Below are 25,641 nucleotides of genomic sequence, written 5' to 3' on the forward strand. Positions count from 1 at the left end.
AAAACGCCATATGAGCAGTGAAAGCTTTTTCCTTTCAGGGTAACATATTGAAACAATTGCCTAGCCGGGAGATTGACATCCTGGATGCACCTTATATGTCCCTTGCTCTTCTCTATCGGGTTTCTCTCTTGATCTATTTTCGAAACGGGCCTCTTAGGGATGTTGTGTTCATAAAACGGGCAGTGAAAAGGTGTCAGTTCAGAAAGTCCCGCACAGCAGGTACTTTGTAGTACCTAAAAGAGAAGGAAGCTGGTGTCAACGGTTCTCTAACGAAAATCAAATTTCAAATGTCAACCACACAGCTGCTGGGGTTCATTCAGAATGGTTTGTGTGGTTGGATATGAATGACGTTTAAATCCTCATTCTAATTCACCCCCCCCCCCCCCCCCCATCACAGGAAATGGCCCCATTTCTCGTTTAGAGGTCAAGGGTTCAAGTCATGGTCGTTTCCCTCTGGGCTAACACCGGCTGGGGTGTTCACCAAATATGTGAAGTGCACCTCTGACATGGCGTTTGACTATGCAAGTACTAGGACTGCCGACGACGGGCTCCTCTGAGGCAGGTTCCAGGAACAGGACCCTGGGGGACCCAGTGGTGGGACTACAAGGGTCAGACACCAATTATTTCCAGGTTACCCTGCAAGTGTGATCCGTGAGGTAGGATGTGAACAGGGAGAGGGCAGAGCCTGAGATTCACAGTTCTGAGTCATTATAATTAATTATTAACATTGTGAAGAAACATCTCATAAAACTTAATATAATAAAGTGTACACATATTTTTCTAGAACAAACAGTTGTACAGTTATGTACAGTAATGTAACATCTAATAGCTTGCTGAGAGATACCACCAGGTGTGAGTGTGATTAGCCATTACCTGGTGGTATGATATATGTCACCTTTAAAGCCAGGATAACTGCTACAAATTTCTCTGTCCAGACCACAACAGTAGACAACGCAAGATAATGCTTGGATTCTATCCCAGGCACTTCTATTCACTAGACAGGCACTCAATACGCAAGCCACCGTACCGCTTTCAGTAAAAGAGAAATGCTTCACTAAGTTCTTGAGAAGAAAACAAACGCATTCTGCACTATCATGACATGTTTCTGTGGGCGTGTGATAAGAGAAATAATTATTGGCATCTGAGGCGAATGCTATTAGGGGAACATGCTAGGCAAAACACCAATGCCATGTGGTTCATTTCTTTCAAGGAAAACAATGTGTTGCATTTGGGCTTAATCTGCTGATCAGTCTTTAATGACCATTAGGGAACTCTCGTTCATGAGAAAGATACAAATGTCTACAATTTGAATGGAGACTGACTAAGCCCATCTGGAGGAATCCCATCAACAACCGAAGTGTGTAAGTTTGTTTTGCTACTCACAATGTATCATGGCAACCCAGCTCCGGCCCAGCATCCCTGAAGGTCCAGGGGGCAGGTGGTTGAGGCGCTGTACCACCTATTTCCACCAGATGGCGCCACTGAGCGCATTGGCGCTAGCGCCTATCACCAGGTTGTGAAGCGCCTGAGGAGCATTATGTTATATTAATAATAATAATAATAATAATATGGGTATCTTTCAGGGAACTTAATGACACCTTACATGTATAATTAATAAAACACTTGCACTAAATCAAAACAGAGCAAAGATAAAACAACAACTGACTAAAATACTAAGAATTACATTGAATATACAAGTTTGGAGATGTGGATTTTAAGACCTGATTGGATTGTGGGGAGATAGAGTCAGTGTCACGGATGGAGTGTGGGAGAGTTCCAGAGACGAATGGCTGTGCGGCTGAAAGTTGGGACCCCATGGATGACAGCCAGTGCAGGTGGTGAGAAGCAAGGAGGAGGAAAAGCAGGGATTACCGGTAGGGCTGTATGTCTGGAGGAGGTCAGAGATGTAAGGGGGGGCCAAGTTATGGAGAGCATAAAAAGCAAGGAGGAGAATTTCATACAGTACAAGTGACATGTAAGTATATATGCAGTTTCGTGTTTGTGTTTGAACACTGGATGGAGCATTAGCAAAGGTTAATCACCTGGGGAGGTACAGGTGTGTTTTACCTTTATGTTTGTCACTTTTATGAAAGAGCTGGAGTAACGGAATAAGATCCAGCTGGGCAGGGCGCTGAGAAGTGATGCATGATGGTGGCACGGCCGACAAGTAGAGGAGCATGACGGACTGGGATCTGATAAGGAAACAAAAAAGATTATCTACCTTAAGATAAAATATACTCTGAAGTTTCGGGTTTCTGCAAACCGAAGACAAGGGGTTTAATTAAGGCTTGGTAACATTTATAAGATAGACTGAACCAAACCAAAAATATAAAAGGCATGTCTTAGTTTAAAGCCTACTCACCACGTCGAGTTGTAGGCCAAGAGTGGGAACATAGAACCAAGACTATAGATAGAACAAAGTTAATACTAGAACATTGACTCCAATCACAAACTGAGGCACTGTCACAACATGTAAAAAACATAAATACATGAAACATGTATATAAATACGAGACTGTAGACTCATATCACAAACTCAGACAGTCACAACTAGGGATGGGATTCGAGCACCGGTTCTTGTTTAGAACCGGTGCCTTCAACCGATTTCTTGGAATCATTAGCAAGCCTGCTTAACGATTCCGCTTATCGGTTCCGGTCACGGCAAATGCGTCATGACGTCACACACGCGCTGCTTTGATTTGGTTCAGAACGCAGCAAACATGGCGCCGCCGAGGAAGAAGCGCATTGTGCGTTCACACCAAACGCGATGGGGCGACAAGATTCCATACAAAGTGAACGTAGAGACGCGTATCGGGCGAATTTTTCGCGAGGAAAAAACGGCGACAATTTTTTTTCGTGATGAAGCCATCAGCGTTCAACAGCGTGACAACTGAGTGACATGTGTAACGTAACAGCTAATCAGCGTTCAACCGTCAAACTCAGTGCAGTGCAGTCCGGGGTGAACTGCAGCATGATTGTTGCCGTTTGCGACTCCCGGAGCTCTATATATAATAGTATATACTATAATATAATTGTATGTATAATATCACGGCCAACAGCTCTGTGCGCCTCCGGATGGCCGTAGCGTGGGGAGCTCTCATAGGGATTGGGCTTCTCGGGGTTTGTTTACCGGCGTTGCTATGGTTTCCGGTCTTGCGTGTTCCAACGGTTTATTAGGTAGGCCTGTCTAATCAATACTTCATTTTGTTTATGTCCGTTGAATTTTGTTACAAATTGTTACTGTTAGCATTCCAAAAGGCACAAGCTCTTACTTGACTGTTTTCAGTCTGTGTTTTTTAGTTTTATGGCACATAATGATGGCATTTGGGCTTAAAAAGCCAAACATATTTTTTTGTCTAGACCAATTGATTTGAAATTCTACAATTTCCTAATACTAGCCGCACTTCTGATCAGATATTAAAGAGATTTAATACAAACAAACACATTTGTACTTATTTTCCCAATGAGAATCGATAAGAGAATCGATAAGAGAATCGATAAGGAATCGGATCGATAAGCAGAATCGGAATCAGAATCGTTAAATTCTTATCAATTCCCATCCCTAGTCACAACGTCATGTCATATAAATACGAGACATTTGTTTTTCTTGCTTTATCTTAAAACCAAAATACGCATAACATTACGAAAAGGGTAGAAACTAAAAAAAATAATCGGCAAAGCTAAACTCAACTTGCAAGTTAGTGATGGGCATAAATGTACATTTACAAAAATTACAGAGGTCACTGATCGGATGTGCTATGCAAAAATTAATTTACTATTCAACTATGCCTTGTGCTCCGTTATGCAAGCTCCAAGTCTTTTATTGAACAATGTCTTTTTGCAGTTTTGAGTGCTTTGTGCCAACTTGTGCTCCGTCATGCAAGCTCTAGGTATTACACTGAACACTAAACTGTACAAATACAGATCTTATTGGCTGGAGGGTGGTTTGAGATATGCTATACATGTTCCACTGTTGACAACAATTATCTTCTTTTCTAAATCATATTTAAAAAAAATTGCAAGGTTAGATTTAAATGTCATCTTATAACTTTGTATTTGTTACTATTTTTACATGGTTTAATTCCAATTGTTAAAATTAGGGGTGGGGGGATTTTTGTTATTACTTATGTTTGCTAATGAATTTCCCTGGGATCAATAAAGTATCTATTAATCAATCTATCCTTCCCAGTAAAGGGGTTTACTGGTGATTAAAATGGATGAGCTTTGTGAATTTATGTCTAACAGAGTCCTTATGCAGACTCTGTTGTTGCCAGATGGTTCATCCTTATTTTACAATATAAAGAGGATGCCATTTTCACCAGAAGATGTACGTGATTGTCCTCAACAGTGGTTTCTGGTAACAATGTCTTACCAGCACTGTATTCCAGAACTTGAGTGACAATGGCTGATGTTATACCATGTCCCTGGGGGAGTTTGCCAGAAGTTGTTCTCAAATTCTCTGAAAGCAACGCTCCGACTCCCAGCACACAGCAACTATCCCGGCAGATGGTTTTGCCAAACCTCCAAGATTCTTCAACAGAATGAAGGGATGTACGGTGGATGAAGTAAGCAGGCATGCAGGTATGCCTTTCCTTTAGCTTTTTGACCACAATGCCAGCAATGTAGCTGATTGCGGCATCCTTGTAGTCGGACACAGTGTCAACATTTAGGCAGTGCTGGTATTCATGGTCAGAATGCTCCACAGGCTTCAGATCAAACCTGCGCAAGGTGTTTGCTGCAGCAGGTGTGACATCCATGATGGTGTTATTATCACGTAGGATGCAGTTGCCAGTTCCTGTCTTTACTTGGGACTGGAAGAAGACGCTTATAGGCAGCTGTACAGTCCCTCCAGGATTTTACAGGCTTTTTTTGAGATTGTTAAAATGCCTGATGTTGTGTGAGCTATCCAAAAAGTTGCGATGAAAGTTGCGGTGTTTTTAATGTTTTTGTTGCGATTACAGTGCGAGAGGAAGTGAAAGTTGCGAAAAAAGTTGAGATTTTCCTGATGTTATTACTGCAATTTTCCCAGAGTAATTTGTTAAATATTAAGTTCTTACTGGAAAAAACACTAATTAGAAGAACAGAAACACTGAGAAATAATTGATTCTTGATTCTTTCCGCGCAGGCAATTGACTTGGATGCAACAGCCTGCATCATAGTGATCTGCCATCCTGCCTGCAGTTCTGTAGTTATGTTTTGCGGTGGCAAAATGCTTATCAATGGAAGATTTCCGCTTATGTTCCACCACAATATTGCATGCAGCGCAAAATAATTTACCCCCGCTTTCATGTAGAATACCAGGATACTGCTTTTACAAATTTACAATTAGGGCATTTAGCACACTTTTATCCAAAGCGACTTACATCGTTTAATACACACATTAATACACACAATACACACCGACGTCAGAGTCAACCATGCAAGGCGACAGCCAGCTTGTCAGGAGCAGTTAGGGTTTAGTGTCTTGCTAAGGGGCACATCAACACTCAGCTAGGAGAAGCTGGGGATTGCACTAGCAACCTTTCGGTTACAAGACAACTGCTCTACCTCCTGAGCTAAGCCGACCCCTTTTCGCAATCTTTCGCAGTTATTTTCTTCTGCAAGTGTGAAACGTTGGACGTGCTTCACGCTTGCTGATTGTGGAAGATGCAACTGTGTGTTACAGTACTCAAGAGAATCTGCTACACTGCTGCTGAACACCTGAGCTGCATGCTTCACCTTCATCTTCTGTTTCTCCCACCGTACATGAGCCATTTTTAACTTGTTTCCAAGTCGTAATCCCTCCATCTCTTCAAGTTTATTCAACTCCTCAATGCATTTCCAACGGATTTCTCCATTTGGAGTTCAGAGTAAACCTCCTTCAGCCAATGCGTTTCTGAGCAGCTTCAACATATGGCAAACATCCAGCAGCACATGGACCAATTGTGATGATCAGCAGGATGTGCAAAAGAGGATCTCATCTTATTGACATCCAATGTTGCTCCCAGGGCTCTCAGCATGGAAAAGTGGCATGATGGCCCATCGCTAGTCAAAGAGACTGTACGAACTCTGGTGGCATGGAGTCGATGAAGGCATTCACTGATGATGTTGGCACACTCTTCAGTCATTTTGTCAATGGAAATAGGCAACAGGGATTTTCCAGGAGTCGTTGATGGCTACAACCATGCCTTCAACAGTGCCACGGCCAAGGTCCACATAACCATGGAATCTTCCAGCTGCATATTCCACGTGCTTTCGAATGGCCACTTCATCCAACATGAGAGCACAAAGGGTCTCCTTTCCTGCAACTTTTCTGTTCTGCACATGTGAATGCATACAAAATGCAGGCTTTGTAAAACCGGGATCCGCAGAAATTTGTCTGTACCACCTCCGGATGGTGTCGAGATGGGGAAGTACAAGGTCAAACACTTTACACACATATCTATAAGCTTTGGCGGAATAGAAGTGCAGAGTCATCGCAAATGAACGCAACTCCTCCGACACTTTTGACCTTTATCAAGCACCCTTCTGGAGAGCAAGGTCTTATGGACTCCACGGAAGGTGTTCTCCAGCATCTCTGCACAGGCACTAGAAATTAGAAGTTTCTCCTTGAGAGAAGTGATGACCTGAGTTAAGCAGGAAACTTTTATCTTAAAAGTCCTACTCGTCTGCTACACCAATCTATCAATCTTTTTTCTAATAGATCCAAGTTTATTTTGAGCCTGCCTTTTGAAAGATATATGAGATTTCTTCACTGCATTATAATTGTCAGCACTGTTTGATGTTGTGGCTTCAGAAACATTAACCTTTACCTTAACAGCTTCATCAACAATACCTGCAACCTCTGTGGCTTCCGAAACATTCACCTGTACCTCATCAGCTTCATCAACAACACCTTCAACATCTAAAAAGACTTGATTCACATTACTTACCTCTGCCCTTACCTTAGATGGGTGCTCCAGGGCTGCCGAAAAGGGTGGGTACCGCATCTGGCTTGAGTCTGCGATTGATGGTGAAGCAGTCCTCTGTGAAATGGCAGGCACATAATCTGCTACACACATTTGGTACCCACGACATGCGGTTAATGTTTTTCAACCACTGGCGGAGCCTTTCCTTCTGTCGGAGCGGGGGGCTGCGGAGAAATTATGTTTATTATCAACAAGGATATTTCAAATCATTAAAAAAAAAAAACAATAGGAAGGAACACTATCATGTAGTAAAAATATTATTAGTGCAATTTAAGAATCATCCACCTTTTTAATTACACCAAGAATCATCTACCTTTTTAATTAAAAATCCTGCCTCCTTTAAAAAGACACCTGCGTGCAGAGGGAACTTGAAAGACAACCGTTTATCCCGCCCACACTGCCACCGTACGAGACCCGACCCAATATCTTTCCGATATGGGTCTGGCTTGCCAGGCTAGTAGTTTCCATAAATGCCTCGTTAAACCGGCATGTATCACCTCCAACATATTAGAAATAAACCATTTAAATGAATATGTACGCTCATAAAACAACACAGAATAGTCAGTATATCTCAAATTTGTACATCACTTCAATCTAAAGTTAAGAACTGCATCGCTAACATGATCGCTAAGCCTAACAAATAACTTAGCTCTAACTTTAAGCTAATGTTAGCTTGCTGCGTGGTGGAATCCAATGTTATTTGACGATAACGTTTTTTTTTATTATTATTAATTATTAGTTTAGAAATTATCTTTCACATACCTGTAAAGGGATATCTTGGATTCCGATCGATTCACGCAGTTGATTGCAACACAACCAGTCATTTTCGTATTGATTGATGACTATCTTATCACGTGAGTTCGGTGTAAAGGAGAGATTGCTAGCATGATCATCAATTTATAGAGAACGCATTGCCCATCCCCCAATCCGTTCGTGGTCAATGTCGACCAATCAAGTGGTTGAAATTCCCTTTGCTAAATAATAAATTAATGGGCCTTTAGATTCCAGTTTGTTTATCTTTACACATTGGCCTGAAGGTAAAGGTCATGCTATATTAGACCTATTTCCTTGTTTTTTTTATCAAGAACTTGTATGTCTTGGGGGAGAATGGGAAAGAAAGAATGCAAACATACACACACACACACACGCTATGTTTGTATTGCTGTGTAATGTTGTACGGTACTTTATTTATTCAGTACAGCATCTTTTTTTACAAAACAAAGAACCAATCCTCCCATAACAGGATGCTAGATTAGTAAAACACTTTCAAAATAAAGTAAACAATGTAATAATTATGACGAGAAGGGTTCTGCAACCGAATGAGTGACCATTACAACTTCATAACTAAGAATGGCAATGTGCACACAGACACACACACACTAAAGGAAGACAGTAGTTTGATCTGAAACAGCTTTGTTATTGCTAGCCAGTTAGCCTGCCCTTCCTAACCACGATCATAAACACACAGCAGTTTGTTTTGTCAAAAATAATAAGAACAATTAAATTACAGTACTTTTGGTCAGTTGAGGAAAAACATAACAAAATTGGCAATTAAGAAAAAAACTATCGATGATTTGTTATTTCGTTTGTAGTTTTTTTTTTTATCATATTGGCGATTGAACATGAATCTGTCACATAGACACATTATATTGGCAGACGTCTGTTAAAGGAGAGAAAAAAATTATATTGCTTCCAATAGTTTACACTAAATGTATGACAATGATCAAACTTAAGGAATGTGTTAAACCAGTATAACAATCATAGAAAGAAAAAACATCTAATTTCAACGTCACGTCACGCAAGACATTATGCAACCCGTTCTGCAAGGTCTTTAGACCACAAGAACTTTTTTTAAAAGATCATACTCTGATCTTCTCGCCTCCAGTTTCTTAGTCGTCAGGTTAAGTTTGTCTTTGCGCAACCAACTGTAACCGCCGTCCGCTGTTCGAAAGAATTGGTCACCTCGCTAATCTTCTATCCCACCTTGCAACAAAACCTCAATGTGGTTTTGCGTTAATGACCCACTGTGATAACAAATAAAAAAGAAGGGAAATATATTGGGATATTAGTGTGTCAACCCATTTCATAAACTCATGATGCGTGTGCAAGGAAAGACTTGGTCGGAATCGAGGGACCGCAATGTTTAGACTCCTTAGATACTGTGAAAGTCTTTTTTCATCTTGCATGTCTCACAACACCAACCTACACACACACACACACACAGATACTGGAACACAGATGTGCTGTACATTTCACAAAGCTCGAATGCCAAGCAGCTCTTTGCTTGTACGGTGCGCCAACGAAAAAAATAAAAGGATGATAGGATAATAGAAAAAGGTTGAAACACATTTCTAATGATCCCATGATAAGAAAGATACTCATGTTGTTGCATTTAAAAACTACAGTATAGCTGATGCAGCACCTGGATAAGTTATTGAGTGAATAGAGAGGGGGGGGGGGGAATCGAGAGAAGAGACAGAGAGAGGAATAAGGCAAAGAAGAAAGGAAGGATGGATCAAAGGAAGGGTCCACATGACCAGGGTCTAATTTTAAAGGGCTGATGGCTTAATCTTTGCATACTGTTATTCTCCACTAGGAGGCGCAGGGGTGCAGAAGAAAATAAACAAGTAAAAACACACATTTACATGAATGATGGCTGAAAGAGAGGGACACACAAGAGGGGGATGGTGCCGTCCGGAGGGAGTCATCTGAGCCGGCCTCAGGGTCCTAGTGCCTTATCGTCATATTACTGTATGTATTGATACTTCGTGTGAAAATACTGACTTCCTGCATTCAATTCTATTCCCTTCCCTCAGCCAACAGAAAGTAAGTCAGACAGGAAGCCAGAAAGGAAGCAAGAGGTGGTGTGAAAGTGTGTGTGTGTGTGTGTGTGTGTGTGTGTGTGTGTGTGTGTGTGTGTGTGTGTGTGGTGTGTGTGTGTGTGTGTGTGTGTGTGTGTGTGTGTGTGTGTGTGTGTGTGTGTGTGTGTGTGTGTGTCAACATAGGTGCATTGTGTGGTTCTACAGTGATTTTACAGTTCCTTAAGAATTAATTGCACTGGCCTGCAGAGAGAAAGAGCAGGAAAGAAAGAAAGGAAAAGTGCGAGAGGTAGGGAGGAGAATGAAATCAAGAAAGCTCAAAAGTGAGGTGCAGAAGATAGACAGAAGATAGATTGATAGATAGATAGAAAGGAAGGAATAGAGCAATATTTGGAATCCAGTGGCACCAATAAGGCGACCATAAGAGAAACCTCTTTCTCGTGGTCGACCGTCAAAACAGTCTCTCTTTAAGGGTTAAGATCTCTTCGTTTAGTTCACAATTGAAGTTATCTTCTATACAGTAACGCGCACGTTCTCCAAAGATTAGTTTTAGTCTCTCGTTCGCTGACGAAATGGATTCACTTCTGGAGTGGAGATTGCATTGTCATCCGATCGATAGATGCCGAGTCCTCGAGTGATTTGGGAACTGGCCAATGGGGTAGTGTAGCCTCAGGGTCGGAGAGGCCTTCACCAGTTCATCATAGAGCTCCTGTTGAGGGTCATGAAGAAGACCTGGCTGCTGCCACCCGACCGCACCGACGCAAAGAACACCTAGGAGGAGATAACAACATGCAATTACCATTATCCAAAGTAAACCATTTTAGATAAACATCATTCATTGGGAGCTAAGCCTCCTGCTCGTGACCGACTACAAGCACACTGTGGATAGTTTGGTTTTGAACCCCGAACCTTTGAGCTGGAAGTCAAAACCTTAACCACTAGAATTCATAATCTTTACATGTATGCCCCGCCTCATAAAAAACAATTGTCATTTTGCATATGATAATTTTCCATCCAATGATGACCATTCTGATTATTCTTTTTTTTTTTTATAGTAAAATGATCGAGATGTCTCATCTTAACATAAAAATGATCAAGCAGAATCCCCATTTCCAACAGATTGATCTTGGATTGACTCATCTTAAATTAGCTCATCTTACAACCTACGCTCACTTGACTCACAGGACATTTTATGGTCCCTGTGAAAATAGGACACATTCAGTTTCTAGGGTAATTTCGCTTTAATTCCATACTTGGTGGAAGACTCACCTTGTCGTTGCGTTCGCAGAGGAACTTGAGTCTCTGGGCTCTCTTGTGCATGAAGACCCCATCCAGGTGTCCCGTTTCTACAGAGCGGATCTCGATGGCCTTCTCGCCCCAGCCCATGATCTGGTTGGAGTGGATGTAGGCTGGAGGAGGACGGGGAGAAGGTAGAAAAACACCGCAAGTTGTCAGTGGAGATTTCAGGATATATAGTACGTTTTGGTTGCATCTTTTGCGTATGTGAAGGCACTAGGGAGACATGTATTAGAAAAAGTGTTGTTAAATTCCAACTCGTTACTGGACGGTAACTGTATTGTATTTTTCTAAAAACACCAGAACAAATGCTCAGAAAGGCATGTCATGCTACAACAAAGAACTAGTACACAGGGGCAGTGGAGTACGTGAAAGTGGAATTCATCACAAATTCAAAACAGTGTGCTTAAAGTGTTCTTTCTGGAATCCCTATCTGCAATAGCGTTTCCCTTACCGCTGTACCCTTAACACTAACACATATCAACATGAATTCCTCGACTGCTGTCCATTGCGGAGCCACGCCCAGCCATGGGGAAAAGACACTCACCGGAAGAAACGATAGCTCATCCGTGCAAGATTAAAAGACACAAGCCCTCAGTTGCAAGGGATTAAAAAAGAAGCGAGACGAAGTAACCGCAAAGTCTATAGTCATATAGAGGGGCTTCTCTGGCAGCGAAAGAGATCAGTCAAGGAATAAAGCTGGGTGTTGGATCTGTATAAATTATATAGCCTATAATATATCAAATGTCTCTCAAACAAACAGGTCTGTCAAATTGATTATTGAACATCCTTTATTCATGATCGTGGATTTAATAATGATTGTTCAGTCTTTCTGAAACAATTCAAATATATTTAATGGCTTTCAAATGAATCAATCACATTTTATGATAGGCCATAATATAAAACTAAATCTAATACGTGTTTGTGTTGTCGCCATATGTGTAGAGTGGCGTTCTAATCTCAATTCCTTCTTCACATAATTACAGTATGTCAAACAAACTCATTGTGTGCGTTGTTGCGGCAAATTGTCATATGTGCAGAGTGGAGTTCTCAACCGCTTGATTCATTGCTTTATATGTTCATGTAACAGTGCAGGACACAGTGAGGCACTCACTGGGTGGAAATATGTGGAAGCATTTCCCAATGTGTAAACAAGACTAATCTGAAATAAATCCGCTCTCAATGAGCTTTTGTTGGGATGAGGTTGCTGTGGTGTGAGTGGGACGGACAGGGGAGGGGGGTGCCCAGACGCAGCTGTAGGAGGGGAGAAGAAAGAAAGGGATATGAATGGTGCGTGCTGCCGGGGGAATCACCCAATTTGGAAGCGGGGGCTGCTGGCCCGACGGGGCCTGACTCCGGAGGGCTGCACCGATGGGACATTTGCCCATTATTTTATTATTTGATGTAAGGTGAGACCCCCTTTGAGAGAATTGGCATGGTTCTCATCAGGCCCTTAGATCGTAGCGCTGCGGGATACAGTTCTGCATGAGGCATTGTGGATTATGCAACCCACAAGGCGGGGCCACTAGTTCTGATATGATCTAAGACAGCAATCCAAGCGATACAATTATTAAAGTAAAATAAACATAAGCACACCACACTCTGCCCTGTCATGGTCCGATGGAAGAACAGGCGAATCCTCGGTTGGGGAGGGTGTGAAACACTGTGTTTCTGTGTGTGTGTGTGTGACTGTGTCTGTCTACAAGCACCCTTGTTTGTTTAAGCCTTCGCACGGATGAGGGCCCATGATTCCGAATCAATGTGTAGAAACGAAAAACACACACACACACGCACACACACACACACACAACCTACCAACAGAGGTGGGCATCTCTCCCCACTGCAGCACCACGTCTTTGGTGATGCGCCCGTAGGTGTTGACGTAGACGCCCTCGTCCTCGTAGCACAGCAGCATCTCCATGCCCTCCGTCCTGGGGAGCACCACGATGGCATGGGGGGTCACCTGGCTCTGAATCTAAACACACACACATGCACAGACCACCGCAGTCAGGAGTGAACACACACATAGGTGAACGCTTTCTCACGTCGTGTAATGAGGAGATGTAGCCCGGTCCTACCAGACTCTCGTACTTAATTTCATTTGCACAGAGAGTCTGGACCTACTCAATTGACAAACGTTAACTCGCTTGAAGGCGGGTGTCTGTTAAAGTTTAAATCTATTGGATCTGCCCAGTGCCACTCTGGATCGGCCATAATAACCAATCGCTAACGTTTGGCCGGGAATCACGTTGTGCGCAGGCTGTAAACAAACCAAACACCGTGCGTGAAGATGTCCGTCAAAGAGAGCTGACTTTAACATCATTGTTCTCAGCCACTCCCTATGGTCGCTGATTGGACGCACGAAATTTGGACGGAGAAAACCCACTAACATACCGCAGCCCCAGAAGTAGTACTGACGGGAAATTCAAATTGAGTGGAAGTACTTAGGCGAGCGGAGCCAGGCTAGAGGAGATGGACACTGACTCAAAGAAACAGCACATAGGATAGGATGATAACAAAAACTAAGTGCTCGGGTCCAAGGTTCGTGACAAGATTCCTTCAAGCCTGCAGGAAACGGTTGCCAGGCCAACAGTGACAGGACGGTTTGCACCCGACGTAAGTGTTGTGCCCTCTCATGCATGGTGCGAATACACTTGCACACACACTTGAGGTGGCTTAATGACCTTTAACACAGCAATGCCCTCAGAGCGTCTGCAAGCCAGCTAGCCCAAAAGGTGTGACCGAACAGTAGCGTAGCAACGGCACTGAAGTTTACACCAACGTATGTGCCAAAAGTAAAGTGTTCCTTGTGATCATCCGTCATTCAGATGCTTGATATTTAGCTCGAGGAAGGCCACATTACCGCAATATTCAGTAGCGTGCAGTGTTTGATGAAAAATCTTTTCAAAATATATCTCCCGTCTTCCAGAGGACCTGGGTTTTCATTCTGATAGTGATGGTTGGCGAGGCCGATCCGCTAGTAACAATCAAGGCTGTCCCTCTCGCATTCTGGTAAGCACAGGGTATATTCTTTAAATAAGTTTACTATTACCTCTGAAGAATAAGTAACACCTCCGAGGCTCCGGTTCTATCGGTCAAATGTCAATGGGATATAAGATGAGGTTATTGAATGATCGTACATAACAAACTCTCCAGGTGGCGAAGAAGTAAAAGCTGCTCACGTTTTGAACCACACAGTTTTTCCATCTAGATTCCACGTGGGTTTTGGATTGTCGTTGCAGTAAGTAGTAAGCGATTATAAATGCTACTTTAACGGCACAGCCAATCCAAAACCCAAGTGGAATGTAGATGGAAAGAGTGTTTAGTTGAAATCGTGAGCAGCACCACCTAAAGACTTTGTTATGTACAATCATTCATAAACCCCATGTTGTTTCCCATAGACATTGGACCGATGGAACCAGGAGCCTCGGAGGCAGGACTTATTCTTCAGAGGTCTATTGGCTAAATGATTCCCTTCCGGCTAAAACAGATATCTGGGTGTGTGTGTCGTGCGTTAATCTCTACGGCGCATTGAACCGTTTTGTACACAGAAACCTCTCCTTTAGTTCCACAGGGGTTCTGAGATACAGGGTTTAATAATGGATCTATTGATCGGGATCTTTTGATCTAGTCTAGAAGACAAGAGGCAGATTGTGATCTTCATCTGTCAAGCAGACGGAAGCGAGGAAGAGGAGAACACGAAATACAGAAATAAAGAACAAATAAAGAACTGTGACTCAGGTCAACAGTTTCATAATTGAATTGCAACAACAGATCAACATCAGCGATTAAACAGCCGTAATCATGGCTTCCGGAGAGGCCTAGCATGCTTGGAGTAACATTGATCCATGCTAATCGATACATTTAGGTTAATTAGGGTTAATGAAGAGACTTGCTGGGCTTAAAGCATGCAACTGTTATTATATTAAGTATATTAATTATGATTCTTTGTAATGGATCTATAGGGGCGGGGGGAGCAGTGGTAACAACTATATCCTGTAGAAATAATCTGTAGTAAGAGTTGATTAATACCAAGCAGTGGCTGAGGCAGGAGAGCAGCCCCTTCATACACAAACATGACTGCAGGAAGGCCACGGCCATTAGAAAGCAGTGGTAAGATAGTTCAGCAATGCTGCATAGCTCTCTGTGGGTTTATTTAGAAAATTATATGAACACAAAGCAGCGATGGAAAACATAATGGAATGTAGCAGGCAATGGTATTTGTGAAATAATACAACTTTATTTGCTGATCAATATTATTATAGATTTATTCTAAATTATCTATTACATTTTCCATTGTAAATGTGTCCATTCAAAAATCAAACAACCTGTGTTATGCGTACCACCTGTTTACTTACTTTTAAATAAAGATTATTTTTGAAGACTACAATCCACAATCTTCCCAAAAAGAAGGAATGGGAAACATTCAAGGAGAAAAAGGAACATGCTTACATCCTAAAAAATACTTCTGCAAAACACACAGTACACACAGACACAAATGACAGCAAACACACAAACACTCACATGGGAGGGGATGTAGATGTCGTAGGGGTTCCCGGAGTCCACGTCGATGACATGGAAGCCCACGCTGGAGCCGTAGATGACCTTTAACCTCTGACCCTCCTCCACCGTCAGGTCAACCAGCTGAGGGCGGTGCTGAAGCTCGGTGAACGACTGACACAGACAGACAGACAGACAGACAGACAGACAGACAGACAGACAGACAGACAGACAGAGATATTAAAGCATAATCAAATGAAACCAACTATCAATTAGAATTGTATACCGTATCAAATCATCAGATGGACAAAATATTTATTAAACAAACAGAAAATTAAAGAACCATCAATAAAATTAGTGCAATCTTCAAGAATGTAATTTTACAAAAATGGTTTGATAAACTTGTAACATGTCCCTTGACATGTGACATGTCTTGGTGCTGTGGGCTCCTACCTTGAAGGCCATGAACTTGTGGTAGGGCTTTGGGGCCCAGGCGTAGATCTCTACCGCGTTCTTCTGAGCAATCACCAGGAACTTAATCCGTTCATATTTCACTAGAAACCAGACAAGTTACACAGGTAAAGTTCAGGGCTGTTACAAAGAGATCCCTGGTCTTACTTAACCTCAAGATCAACATAATCTGGCAGTAGTAGGAATAGACACTTTTAAATAAGAACTATAAATAAATACAAAAAATATATCTATACACACACAATATGAGGTCATTTTATGAGGTATGTTACGAATAAACAACAGAAAAAGCGAGAAAAACAGAACAATCTGTCAAACAATAGAGATTAAACTATTTACATCTGAAACAACACAAATATGCAGCACTTTCCAATACGAAGTGAAAAAGACAGACGGCTACAACGCTCAACATCATAAAGCCTAGCAAAGACAAGTTAATGCTCTGTACTTTCCCCAAAATATAATTGGTTTTACACTTTTTAATCCACGTGTTTAATATTTGAGTGGATGCAGCCCATGGATGAAGTGGTTTATGATGTGTAGGAGTGTATTAGTGTGCATTTGGAATCTTCTTTTATAAATCAATATTTTAGAGACGTTAGTTATTGAGGTTGTCTCCCTGTTTGAGAACTTAAAGTAGGCTCTCACTCTTTTGGGAGAAAGTTGGTAAGTCGAAATTGTTGCTGAACACAACTGCACACTGTCACGTTATTGAAAGCAAAGCAACCTATAGTCACGTAACGCAGTTAAAGTAAACATTGGCTTCTAGCTTGTTATCGAGGCTGCCGTCGACAACGATGAGCAATACATTGCCTGATTTACCATCAGTGCAGTAACAGAAAGCGATAATTAGATGCATATGCATATTGTAGAGCACTATGGATGCAATAAGAGGACTGTGGGTTAAGAAACGAAAATAGGCTATGAAGTATCTCCGCCATTTCCTACGACATGTACAGCGACCATGGTGACAAAGACGCCTGAATGGTACCTGCTTGGTTCATATCAAATTTGGACAAATTAAATGGATGGTACTTTTAGGCTAAACAGAAAATGGAACGGTATCCGTACGGTCCACTCAGTTCCACGATTTGTAATTATTTCATCGACACGGGAAAGAGAAATCACAACGAGCAATTGCATTGGGTGTAGAAGGGGGCTTCAATCCACACACTGATGTGCACAGGCCGAAAGCCACTCACAAACACTCACCGACTTTGTAGTGCACACAGCCCTCCAGCTCCCCCACGGTGATCCAGCCCTGCCTCTTCTCCACCTCGGGGTCGTTGTGCAGGATCCTGTTCCTCAGCCAGGACAGGTAGTACACCCGCAGCTTGTTCTTCTTACCTGGGGAACAGACAGACTGGTTAGAAACACACAGGACAGGAGGGACAAGGGGATGGATGGATGGATGGATGGATGGATGGATAGATGGATAGATGGATAAATAGCAACTTTATTAATAACAACTTTATTAATCCCCGGGAGGGGAAATTCCTTTGTTAGAACCGCCCAGCAGCAGTGGAAAACACAGGCTACAAATACAAAGTATCAATGAAAAAAAAAAGAAAAAGACACTAAAGTAAATGCTAAAGAAAATAATGAATGAATTAATGAATGTGTGGATCAGAGACGGGGGAGACTCGAATTTGAGACTGGGAATAGAGGCGCACTTAAACCGACACACTCAGTGACTTGGGCGGTGACGGGAGGATCTCAGTCTCAGGATTTAGGACTGTTGTGAACATTATTTATTTTAGTGTGTTTCTGCCGGAATTAAAACCAGTCCTTGCGTAACCCTGTGCCTCTGGAGCATAGGGCGTGTGATAACCAGCGTGTGCTGGTAATCCGTTGGGAGATCGCAAAATGTTCATAAACATTCCGAAACAGTGCAAAGGAACAAGGGTATTTTTACCCTGGTGCCCAGTGGGGCCGTGCCTCAGCATAATGGTCCACTACATCAGTCAGCACTGGGAGTTGCGAAACCACTGTTTGCAAACATCTCTTTTGCCAGGAAACCACACCAGAGAAATACTTGCAAAAGGCTTCAGAAAGGCCCTTGATTAGTCTCAATGAAGGCTCAACATACCGTGAATGCTCAACACTAGGTATTGCGTGTGGTGTGTGTGTGTGGTGTGTGTGTGTGTGTGTGTGTGTGTGTGTGGTGTGTGTGTGTGGTGTTGTGTGTGTGTGTGTGTGTGTGTGTGTGTGTGTGTGTGTGTGTGTGTGTGCCTACCTGTGTGCCTGTTTGTGCGTGTGTGTGTGTGTGTGTACCAGAGATTGTGACCAGTACGTTGAGCCCCTCCAGGACGTCCATCTGCAGGAAGCGTCTGCGGGTGATGAGGTTGTAGACCTTCCCCTGTCCGCTGCGGTCTAGCAGCATCAGGCCGTTCTCCGTTCCCACCAGCAGGTTCACGCCTGACACGCACACAACAACAATAAGACAGATGTACATCAGAAAATATACTTTTTATTTCCTGTAGAGAGTGTATCAAGCCTGTACTAAAGCACAGTAGAGCAGTATGTCTTTAAATCCAGGTGCTTATGATGAACCAGCAAAACCACAGATTAGTAATTTTTGGACGGTGAACCAAATGCGGTCGCGATTATTGCTCTGGTTGTGAAGAGGAACAGAAGAAATGCCTGACAGGCATTGCAACACTGTTGTGTTGTGTCTGCAAAACATTGCTAATTGTTCTTGCCATAGCCCTGCGGTTAGCCTCATACGGGACGATCCCAAAAGGATTGTTCTTTGAATCAGAAGGGCTTGAGGACACACCCAGGGAAATGTCACGTGTGAGCATTAGCATGCGTGCTTTATGTGCCTATGCAGGTGTTTTTGACACCTGCATGAGAAAGCGCGCCTCTGCACATGTTTACAAGGGCTTTGGCCTTCCATACAAATATATCAGAACACACACACACACACACACACACACACCCTAAACACAAATCAGGAATGAAAGACAGACAGGCAGACAGACAGACAGACAGGCAGACACATATGTACATTTACATATACACATACATGCATATATTGTATGTATATACAGTACACACCTATATACATATATCTATATCTATATCTATATATACATACATACATACATACATACATACATACACATAAGAAAACACAGAAATACATAAGCAAACACCAACAAACAAGCATACTATTATTATTATCAACAGCCTGCATGCCCCGTGTCTGAAAGTGTGCGTTCAGGCTGTGCTCACCCCAGAGAGCGGCACACAGGATCTCCGAGTTGAAGCGCTTCTTGTACTTGCGGATCTCCGGCGTGTCGCTGTGGGGCCTGATGTTGGTGGGGTTGACGTTCACCACCGAAATCTTTCTGGCCTCGCTCAGTCTGGCCTGCTCCTGCCTCATCAGCTCATTGGCGAACATGGCTAGGGGTGACACGCAGGCACAGAGAGCATGATTCAAGTTCAATAAAAAGTAAGTAAGGGGTGAAAGGGGCTTTGACGCTATAGACATGCTACCTCAACAAATGTAATTTACCATTCCCTAAAACTACACATTTTTGGGGTTCGACCATAGTACACCACGCAACAAAATATACACCATTTGTCTAGTCTTTTGTAAATGAAATAATATTATTATAATGGTCTGATTTAGTTTCTAATGAAAGTACTTACTTGTTTTCTCAAGCTATTAACGGCTGATTAGTTCATGCATTAACTAGATGCCATGCTGACCCTAACCCTAGCTGCAAAGGGGTGTGACCTCCTACTGTTAGGACCTGAGAGTTGATGCAGCAAGGTGAACGGGTAAAGCTGTTCCGGTGTGTCTGCCGGACTTACCTGCTGCAGAGTTGTCCTCATCGTCTTCATTGGGAGAGCTTTGATACGAACGAGGGTCAACGAACGGCATGAAGGAAGCCTTGGATCCTCCGAACTGTTCGCGATAGGGCACAGAGACAGCAGAAAAATATATTTAAGTGTGTGGGAATGCAATTAAAACTTTAAAGAACATCTTTGGAGTGTGTGTGTGTGTGTGTGCGTGTGTGTGTGTGTGTGTGTGTGTGTGTGTGTGTGTGTGTGTGTGTGTGTGTGTGTGGTGTGTGTGTGTGTGCTACCTCTGCCATTTCGCTCAGCTCCTGTAGGGCCGAGGGGGGCGTGGCTGATGGGGAGTTGCTCTGCTGCACCAGGTCAGGCAGGTTCCCGTGGTTACTGTGGTTCCCGTGGTTACTGAAGCCATTGCTCTCCGAGTGGCTGCCTCGCCTCCTCTCCTCTGCCTGGAAAGAAAGACAAACAATTAAACAAACAATAGAGTGAACACAAAAAAAAAACAGTAAACAGCAAATCATAAAAAAAACACTTTATAATCCTGTGTGTGTTATGTGTGTGTATGTGAGAGTTAGAGTGAGTTAGGTGTGTGTGTTACCTCTCTCATCATCAAGGTGGTGTCCTTGGAGCTGCTGTAGTTCTCCCCCAGTGACTCCTCCGTCTGCCCCCCATAAGAATCAGTGTTGCTCTGCACTGCAGGCCTGCAACACACACACACACACACACACACACACACACACACACACACACACACACACACACACACACACACACACACACACACACACACACACACACACACACGTTGATTGCCAAATCTATCCCAACTCATGAGCAACAACATCAGCGAACAACAAGTACAGAGGCGAGGCGAAGGGAAGACGTCTTACATGATGCGTGGGATGTTGCTAACGGCAACCGTCCCGTCATGGCCCACGGTCTGGCCGTCATCATCGCTGCTCTCAGAGTCATCGCTGGAGGAAGAGTAGTCCGTCACCTTCATCATGGGGTGGAGGGGGACAGGTCACACACAGGCTCATCAGCTGACAAGGTACTACAGTGCTGTACCAAAGAGGAGGCTGAAGGTATACGGGTTCAATGGGACATTGTGATATGAAAATGATGTTTGGTAGTATTGTAATTTTGTTTTGTTCAGATATTATTTTATGGAATAAATAGCTGCAGTAAAAAAAGTAACATAGCCCAGGTTTAAAGTATAACCAAAATTAACCAAAAAATAGGAATCAATAGAAAATCTGCTTGAGCTGCTCCCCCCGCGACCCGACCCCGGATAAGCGGACGAAAATGAGATGAGATGAGGAGAACATCAGGACAAAAGCAGGGTGGGATCAACAAATGTAATTATTGACAATCTCAGAAAATGTGGTCTGCTTGGTCCCTTAGACCTAACATGGACGTAAAATAGTCTTCAGGTTGACACAGAAGCATATTGAACTTTTATTATGTAAGACTATGGTCACGTTAAGCTCTCTTCATAGCGATTATGTCGTGGTGCGTAATGAACAGAGTGTATTATGGATGCAGTGATGGGATACCTTCACTGGGGGTCTGCTGCTGTCCTCTACTCTGAGCTCTCGGAGTTCCTTCGCCAATGCACTTAGGTCCTTCAGGGTAGGAGAGAGAGAGGTAGAGAGTGGAGGAGAGAGAAAGAGAGAGAGAAAATAAACTATTTTAACATTGTTTCTGCATCGATCATGGAGAGGAGGCAGAGCCCAAGTGACAAAGACACAACATAAGGAAGGGAGGCAGAATAGATCAGGGAATGGGAAAAATCGTCAACATCCAACAATCAGGACAATCAGGTGCTTTGACTGCTGTATCGTCAGATGTACACCAGCACCCAGAAGGCTTAAAGGTGACATATTATTCCACAAGGTGTGAGGGCGATTAGCCATCACAAGCCGTTTTTAAAATCTGCCTCTTCTGACATCACAAGTCGGCGTGTCCACCTAGATGTATGGCGGACAGATGAGATACGTCTGCTACGGTCCACTGGGTAGACTGGTAGACTGATCTATCCAGCACACATCTAGGTGGACACGCCCACTTGTGATGTCAGAAGAGGCAGATTTTCAAAACGGCCCTATCCCACTCACACCTGGTGGTAAAATATGCCACCTTTAATAGGCATCTCCGAATTAGGAGAGCTGATCTCAGGTCAGGTGTCTATCTCAGATCTGTGTGGTCAGCCATTTTGTGACCACAAAGATTGGCACCTCTGTTCACCTCATAAGGAAAGACTCAAACTACACAATCACAGGACCACAGGAGAGTGAGGAAAAGTGTTAATGCTGGCCATCTGCTACAGCATCTTATACACCCCCATGCTAACAGGCCAGTGGAACAGTCCGCCCCTCCTGCTCATTCACCCCTGGCCAGAGGAGCGGTCCAACTCATGCAGGCATTGGGGGAGGGGGGGCAGGTTCCTTTTGACCCATTAACCATGACAACGGAGATGCAGGGGAAAGAGATATTTATACACTGTTCGGGTGCTTTGTTCGGTGGTTTCTTTCTTTAATACCTGCACACATGCAGAGGAATGTGTAGGAAGGAGGAAGGAGTATCACACACGAAACTCCAAAAACAACACACACACACACACACACACACACACACACACACACACACACACACACACACACACACACACACACACACACACACACAGTTAACTTTTGTGTTTCAAGGAAGAGGAGTGAGGGAATGGACAGCTGATGCGGGTGGACCCTGTCTTGATAGAGATACTTGTGCTGGTAGGGGAGGACAAGAGTGCACTAACCTCATCTATGGCTCTCTTATAGCTCTGAGAGATGGAAGGAGGGAGAGAGAGCGAGGGAGAGAGAGAGAGAGAGAGAGAGAGAGAGAATAAAGGAAGAAGGAGAGAGAGAACCCCATGAACAGCAGGAAAACAAAGGAAAGACCCCAAAGAAAGGTCCCAAAGAGGTGGGGGAAAACACCCAAAAGCCTTGGAGAAAGAACATAGATACGTGTTCATGGAGTGAGTTTGAGATAAGTTTAGAATTGTGTGTGTGTGCGCGCGCGTGTGTGTGCGTGCTCAGCACTCACTGCAGGTCTGCTGGGTCGGGCTGACTCCCGTCCCTCCTCCTGCTTGGGTTTCCCTTCCTGATTGGACTCGGGTGGGGTGACTTCATGCTTGCCTTGACCTATCAGAGAATCCACAGAAAACCAAAGTGAAACTCCAGCCCCCACAACCATTTCTTGTGTCTTCAATTCAGTCCCTGTGAGTGTTCCCCGAACTATCAAATGGAACCGTTCTACCAGATAACGAGGGAGAGACACTTAGACAGGAAACATAACATTAAGCAATACAATTAAAGAGATAAGCAAAGCGATAAGGTGTGTTTGTTTGTGTGCTTTTGTGTGTGTGTGTGTGTGTGTGTGTGTGTGTGTGTGTGTGTGTGTGTGTGTGTGTGTGTGTGTGTGTGTCTGTGTGTCTGTGTGTGTGTGTGTGTGTGTGTGTGTCTGTGTGCGCACCTCTGTGCTCCACTGAGCCTCCTTGTGACGAGGGGGAGGAGGAGGAGGAGGTGTTGGAGGAGGTTCTCTGCAGCACGGGGTCCAGGGACAGCTCAGAGCGCCGCAGGTCCGGGTTGCTGAAACATCAACGCAACCCATTGTCCGTCTCTGCTCGCTCTCCACACTCTCTCCCTAGCCCCCTCTCTCGCACGCTCGCTCCCTTGGTAACTCTAAAGTGTATATTAACTGTGATTTGTCGAGGGGGGGGCAGACCATTTCCCCCGAAGGAACCCAGGCTACATTTATGTCTCACTGCTCCCCTGGTGTTCTTAATGAACACTGACACCGCTGGTGAGACTTTTCTTCTGGTGATTTTAGAGTGCAAATGTTGTTGGCTTTGGGCTGGGAGTTGGCTTGTTATCCCCATGTTAATTAAAATAAACTTGACTTGGTATCAAGTAATACCCAATTTCATCATGTATTCTTTGTATTATTCTCGCAAATTGTATTGTGACTAGAATGAGAACAAATGAGTCTATACAACCTTAGCATGGGTGACCAATGTAGGAGTCAACCCTAAAACCCTGGTGTTGCAAATGCCATGCTCCAACAATGGAGTACAAATAAACCCCAGGTCCAACCAAATGAGTCGAAGCCCCTTATCATTTCTCAGTTGTAATAATATTGTGTTTTTACAACCCTTGATGAAAAGTGGACTAGTGATACGTCATGGCATATCACTGTACTAGAAGAACAAGACTCAACACTGAGGCTGTGCGGCGCTGGTGGTACCTGGCTCGAATAAGCTGAGAGCCACCATGAGGGCCCAGGCCCGGTCCACCGTTAGGGGAGCTCTTCCTCACCAGGGCTGGGGAAATCGAGGTCGTACGCTGGGGTACCTGGAGAAGAGACGCATGCCACACACGGGCGAGTGAGATGGAGTGATAAGACAGAGAGACAGGCAGACAGAAAGACGGCCAGACACGCAGAATGACAGATGGGCAGAGAGTCATACGCATTGGGCAGACATAAAGACAGACAAACAGAGACAGACAGACGGGTCGGATGGGCAGATAGAGAGACAAACAGACAGAGACAGAAAGGTAGGCAGACAAACACAGAGACAGACGGACAGACAAGGAGACAAATGGATGGACAGACAAACAGGGGGGCAGACAGATAAGATAATTTGAAGTTTAATAAGTCATCAGGAAGTCTTTGTAATGCAAAAGATGCATAAAACTATCACCAGACCAATTCACAAATGCTTATTAGGCTGGAAGCTTTCAGTACATTTTGGATTTCCAAGGGGCATAATCAACGAGGGGAGACCAAAAGGCCTTTGGACGCAATTTGATAGAACCAAAACCAATCAGAGCAACAAAACGTGAGACCCATCCTCAGCAGCCATCCAGCGCCGCTCCCATAACCGCTCCTCTGCGCAGTCATCGTATTAACCGTGCCCCATATTAGATCAACGATTGGGGTTGTCGTGACCAGGGCCAGAACAAATTCATACATTTGATGGCAAATTAGTCTGGTTCCCCGGCTAACTACTAAAACTGCAATACTACAATTCGATGAAGGGTAAAACAGGATTTTGTTTTTGAGACGCAAACAGGAATGACAATACCTTTGGAGGCATGTCATCTTCTCTCAGCCAGGCTGCTCGGTCGCGGTCTTTCTCCCGGTCCCGGTTCCGGTCTCTCTCTCCGTCTCTCTCCCTCTCCTTCTCCTCCTCCTCCCGGCTGGAGGTGGCGGGCGTGGGCAGGGGCGTGGTGGGGTTGTCGGAGGTGGGGTCAGAGTTCTGCCGGGGCATCTCGTGTCGTGGGGAGGGACCCGAGGCGAGGCCCTCGCTGAGGGCCGAGCTGGTCTGGTCCTGCAGAGACTGGGAGCCCGGTATGGACGTGTGGGTCTTCACTGGGACCAGGTGGGCCATCTGGAGTGGGGGGGGGGGGGGGGGGGGGGGAATGAGGGGAAATAGAAAAAGGAGGGTTAGAGCGAGAGGGAGGAAGAAAAGGATGGATAGTGCGAGACACACAAACAGTGAGAGGGGAAGAGAGAGAGAGGGTGAGAAAGAGATTCAGAGCACAAAGGTGAGACAGAGAGGGGGAGGGAGTCAGGTGAGCGAGAAACAGAGAGGACGAGAGAGACAGAGAAAGTAATAAAAGGAAGTAGGTTGAGGGAGGAGGTTGTTGAGTTAAAAAAGTATAGGAGGGAGAGTAATAAGAATCGTAGGCAGGAAATCAAGGACAGAGGCAAAGAGAGAATTAAAAGGATGGGAAAGAATAATGGAGGAGAAGAAAA

At 44.0% G+C, this 25,641-nt stretch overlaps 1 protein-coding gene and 1 long non-coding RNA gene across 7 annotated transcripts in view; both read right to left on the bottom strand.

The window, feature by feature from the left end:
- Positions 1–1,325: 1,325 nt before the first annotated feature.
- On the bottom strand, positions 1,326–2,643 carry LOC115544361 (uncharacterized). Its single transcript, XR_003976844.1, has 3 exons — positions 2,068–2,643; positions 1,722–1,888; positions 1,326–1,525 (listed from the first exon to the last, which is right to left on the bottom strand). It is a non-coding gene; the product is annotated as an uncharacterized LOC115544361 (long non-coding RNA).
- A 5,456-nt stretch (positions 2,644–8,099) lies between these two features.
- Positions 8,100–25,641, bottom strand: part of tnika (TRAF2 and NCK interacting kinase a) — a 64,341-nt gene continuing 46,799 nt past the window's right edge. For all 6 annotated transcript variants that reach the window (XM_030356161.1, XM_030356159.1, XM_030356160.1 and 3 more), the window contains 17 exons: positions 24,968–25,273; positions 24,127–24,233; positions 23,356–23,471; positions 22,927–23,024; positions 21,396–21,464; positions 20,730–20,836; positions 20,438–20,540; positions 20,130–20,288; positions 19,855–19,948; positions 19,270–19,440; positions 18,307–18,450; positions 17,245–17,379; positions 16,015–16,115; positions 15,586–15,735; positions 12,877–13,036; positions 11,035–11,174; positions 8,100–10,536 (listed from right to left, as the gene is read on the bottom strand). In XM_030356161.1, coding sequence (XP_030212021.1) covers positions 10,453–10,536; positions 11,035–11,174; positions 12,877–13,036; positions 15,586–15,735; positions 16,015–16,115; positions 17,245–17,379; positions 18,307–18,450; positions 19,270–19,440; positions 19,855–19,948; positions 20,130–20,288; positions 20,438–20,540; positions 20,730–20,836; positions 21,396–21,464; positions 22,927–23,024; positions 23,356–23,471; positions 24,127–24,233; positions 24,968–25,273 — 2,244 coding nt within the window. In that variant the 3' untranslated portion in view covers positions 8,100–10,452. The remainder of the gene's footprint in view (positions 10,537–11,034; positions 11,175–12,876; positions 13,037–15,585; positions 15,736–16,014; positions 16,116–17,244; positions 17,380–18,306; positions 18,451–19,269; positions 19,441–19,854; positions 19,949–20,129; positions 20,289–20,437; positions 20,541–20,729; positions 20,837–21,395; positions 21,465–22,926; positions 23,025–23,355; positions 23,472–24,126; positions 24,234–24,967; positions 25,274–25,641) is intronic.

This window comes from Gadus morhua, chromosome 5 (assembly GCF_902167405.1).
Source record: "Gadus morhua chromosome 5, gadMor3.0, whole genome shotgun sequence".
Classification (NCBI taxonomy): domain Eukaryota; kingdom Metazoa; phylum Chordata; class Actinopteri; order Gadiformes; family Gadidae; genus Gadus; species Gadus morhua.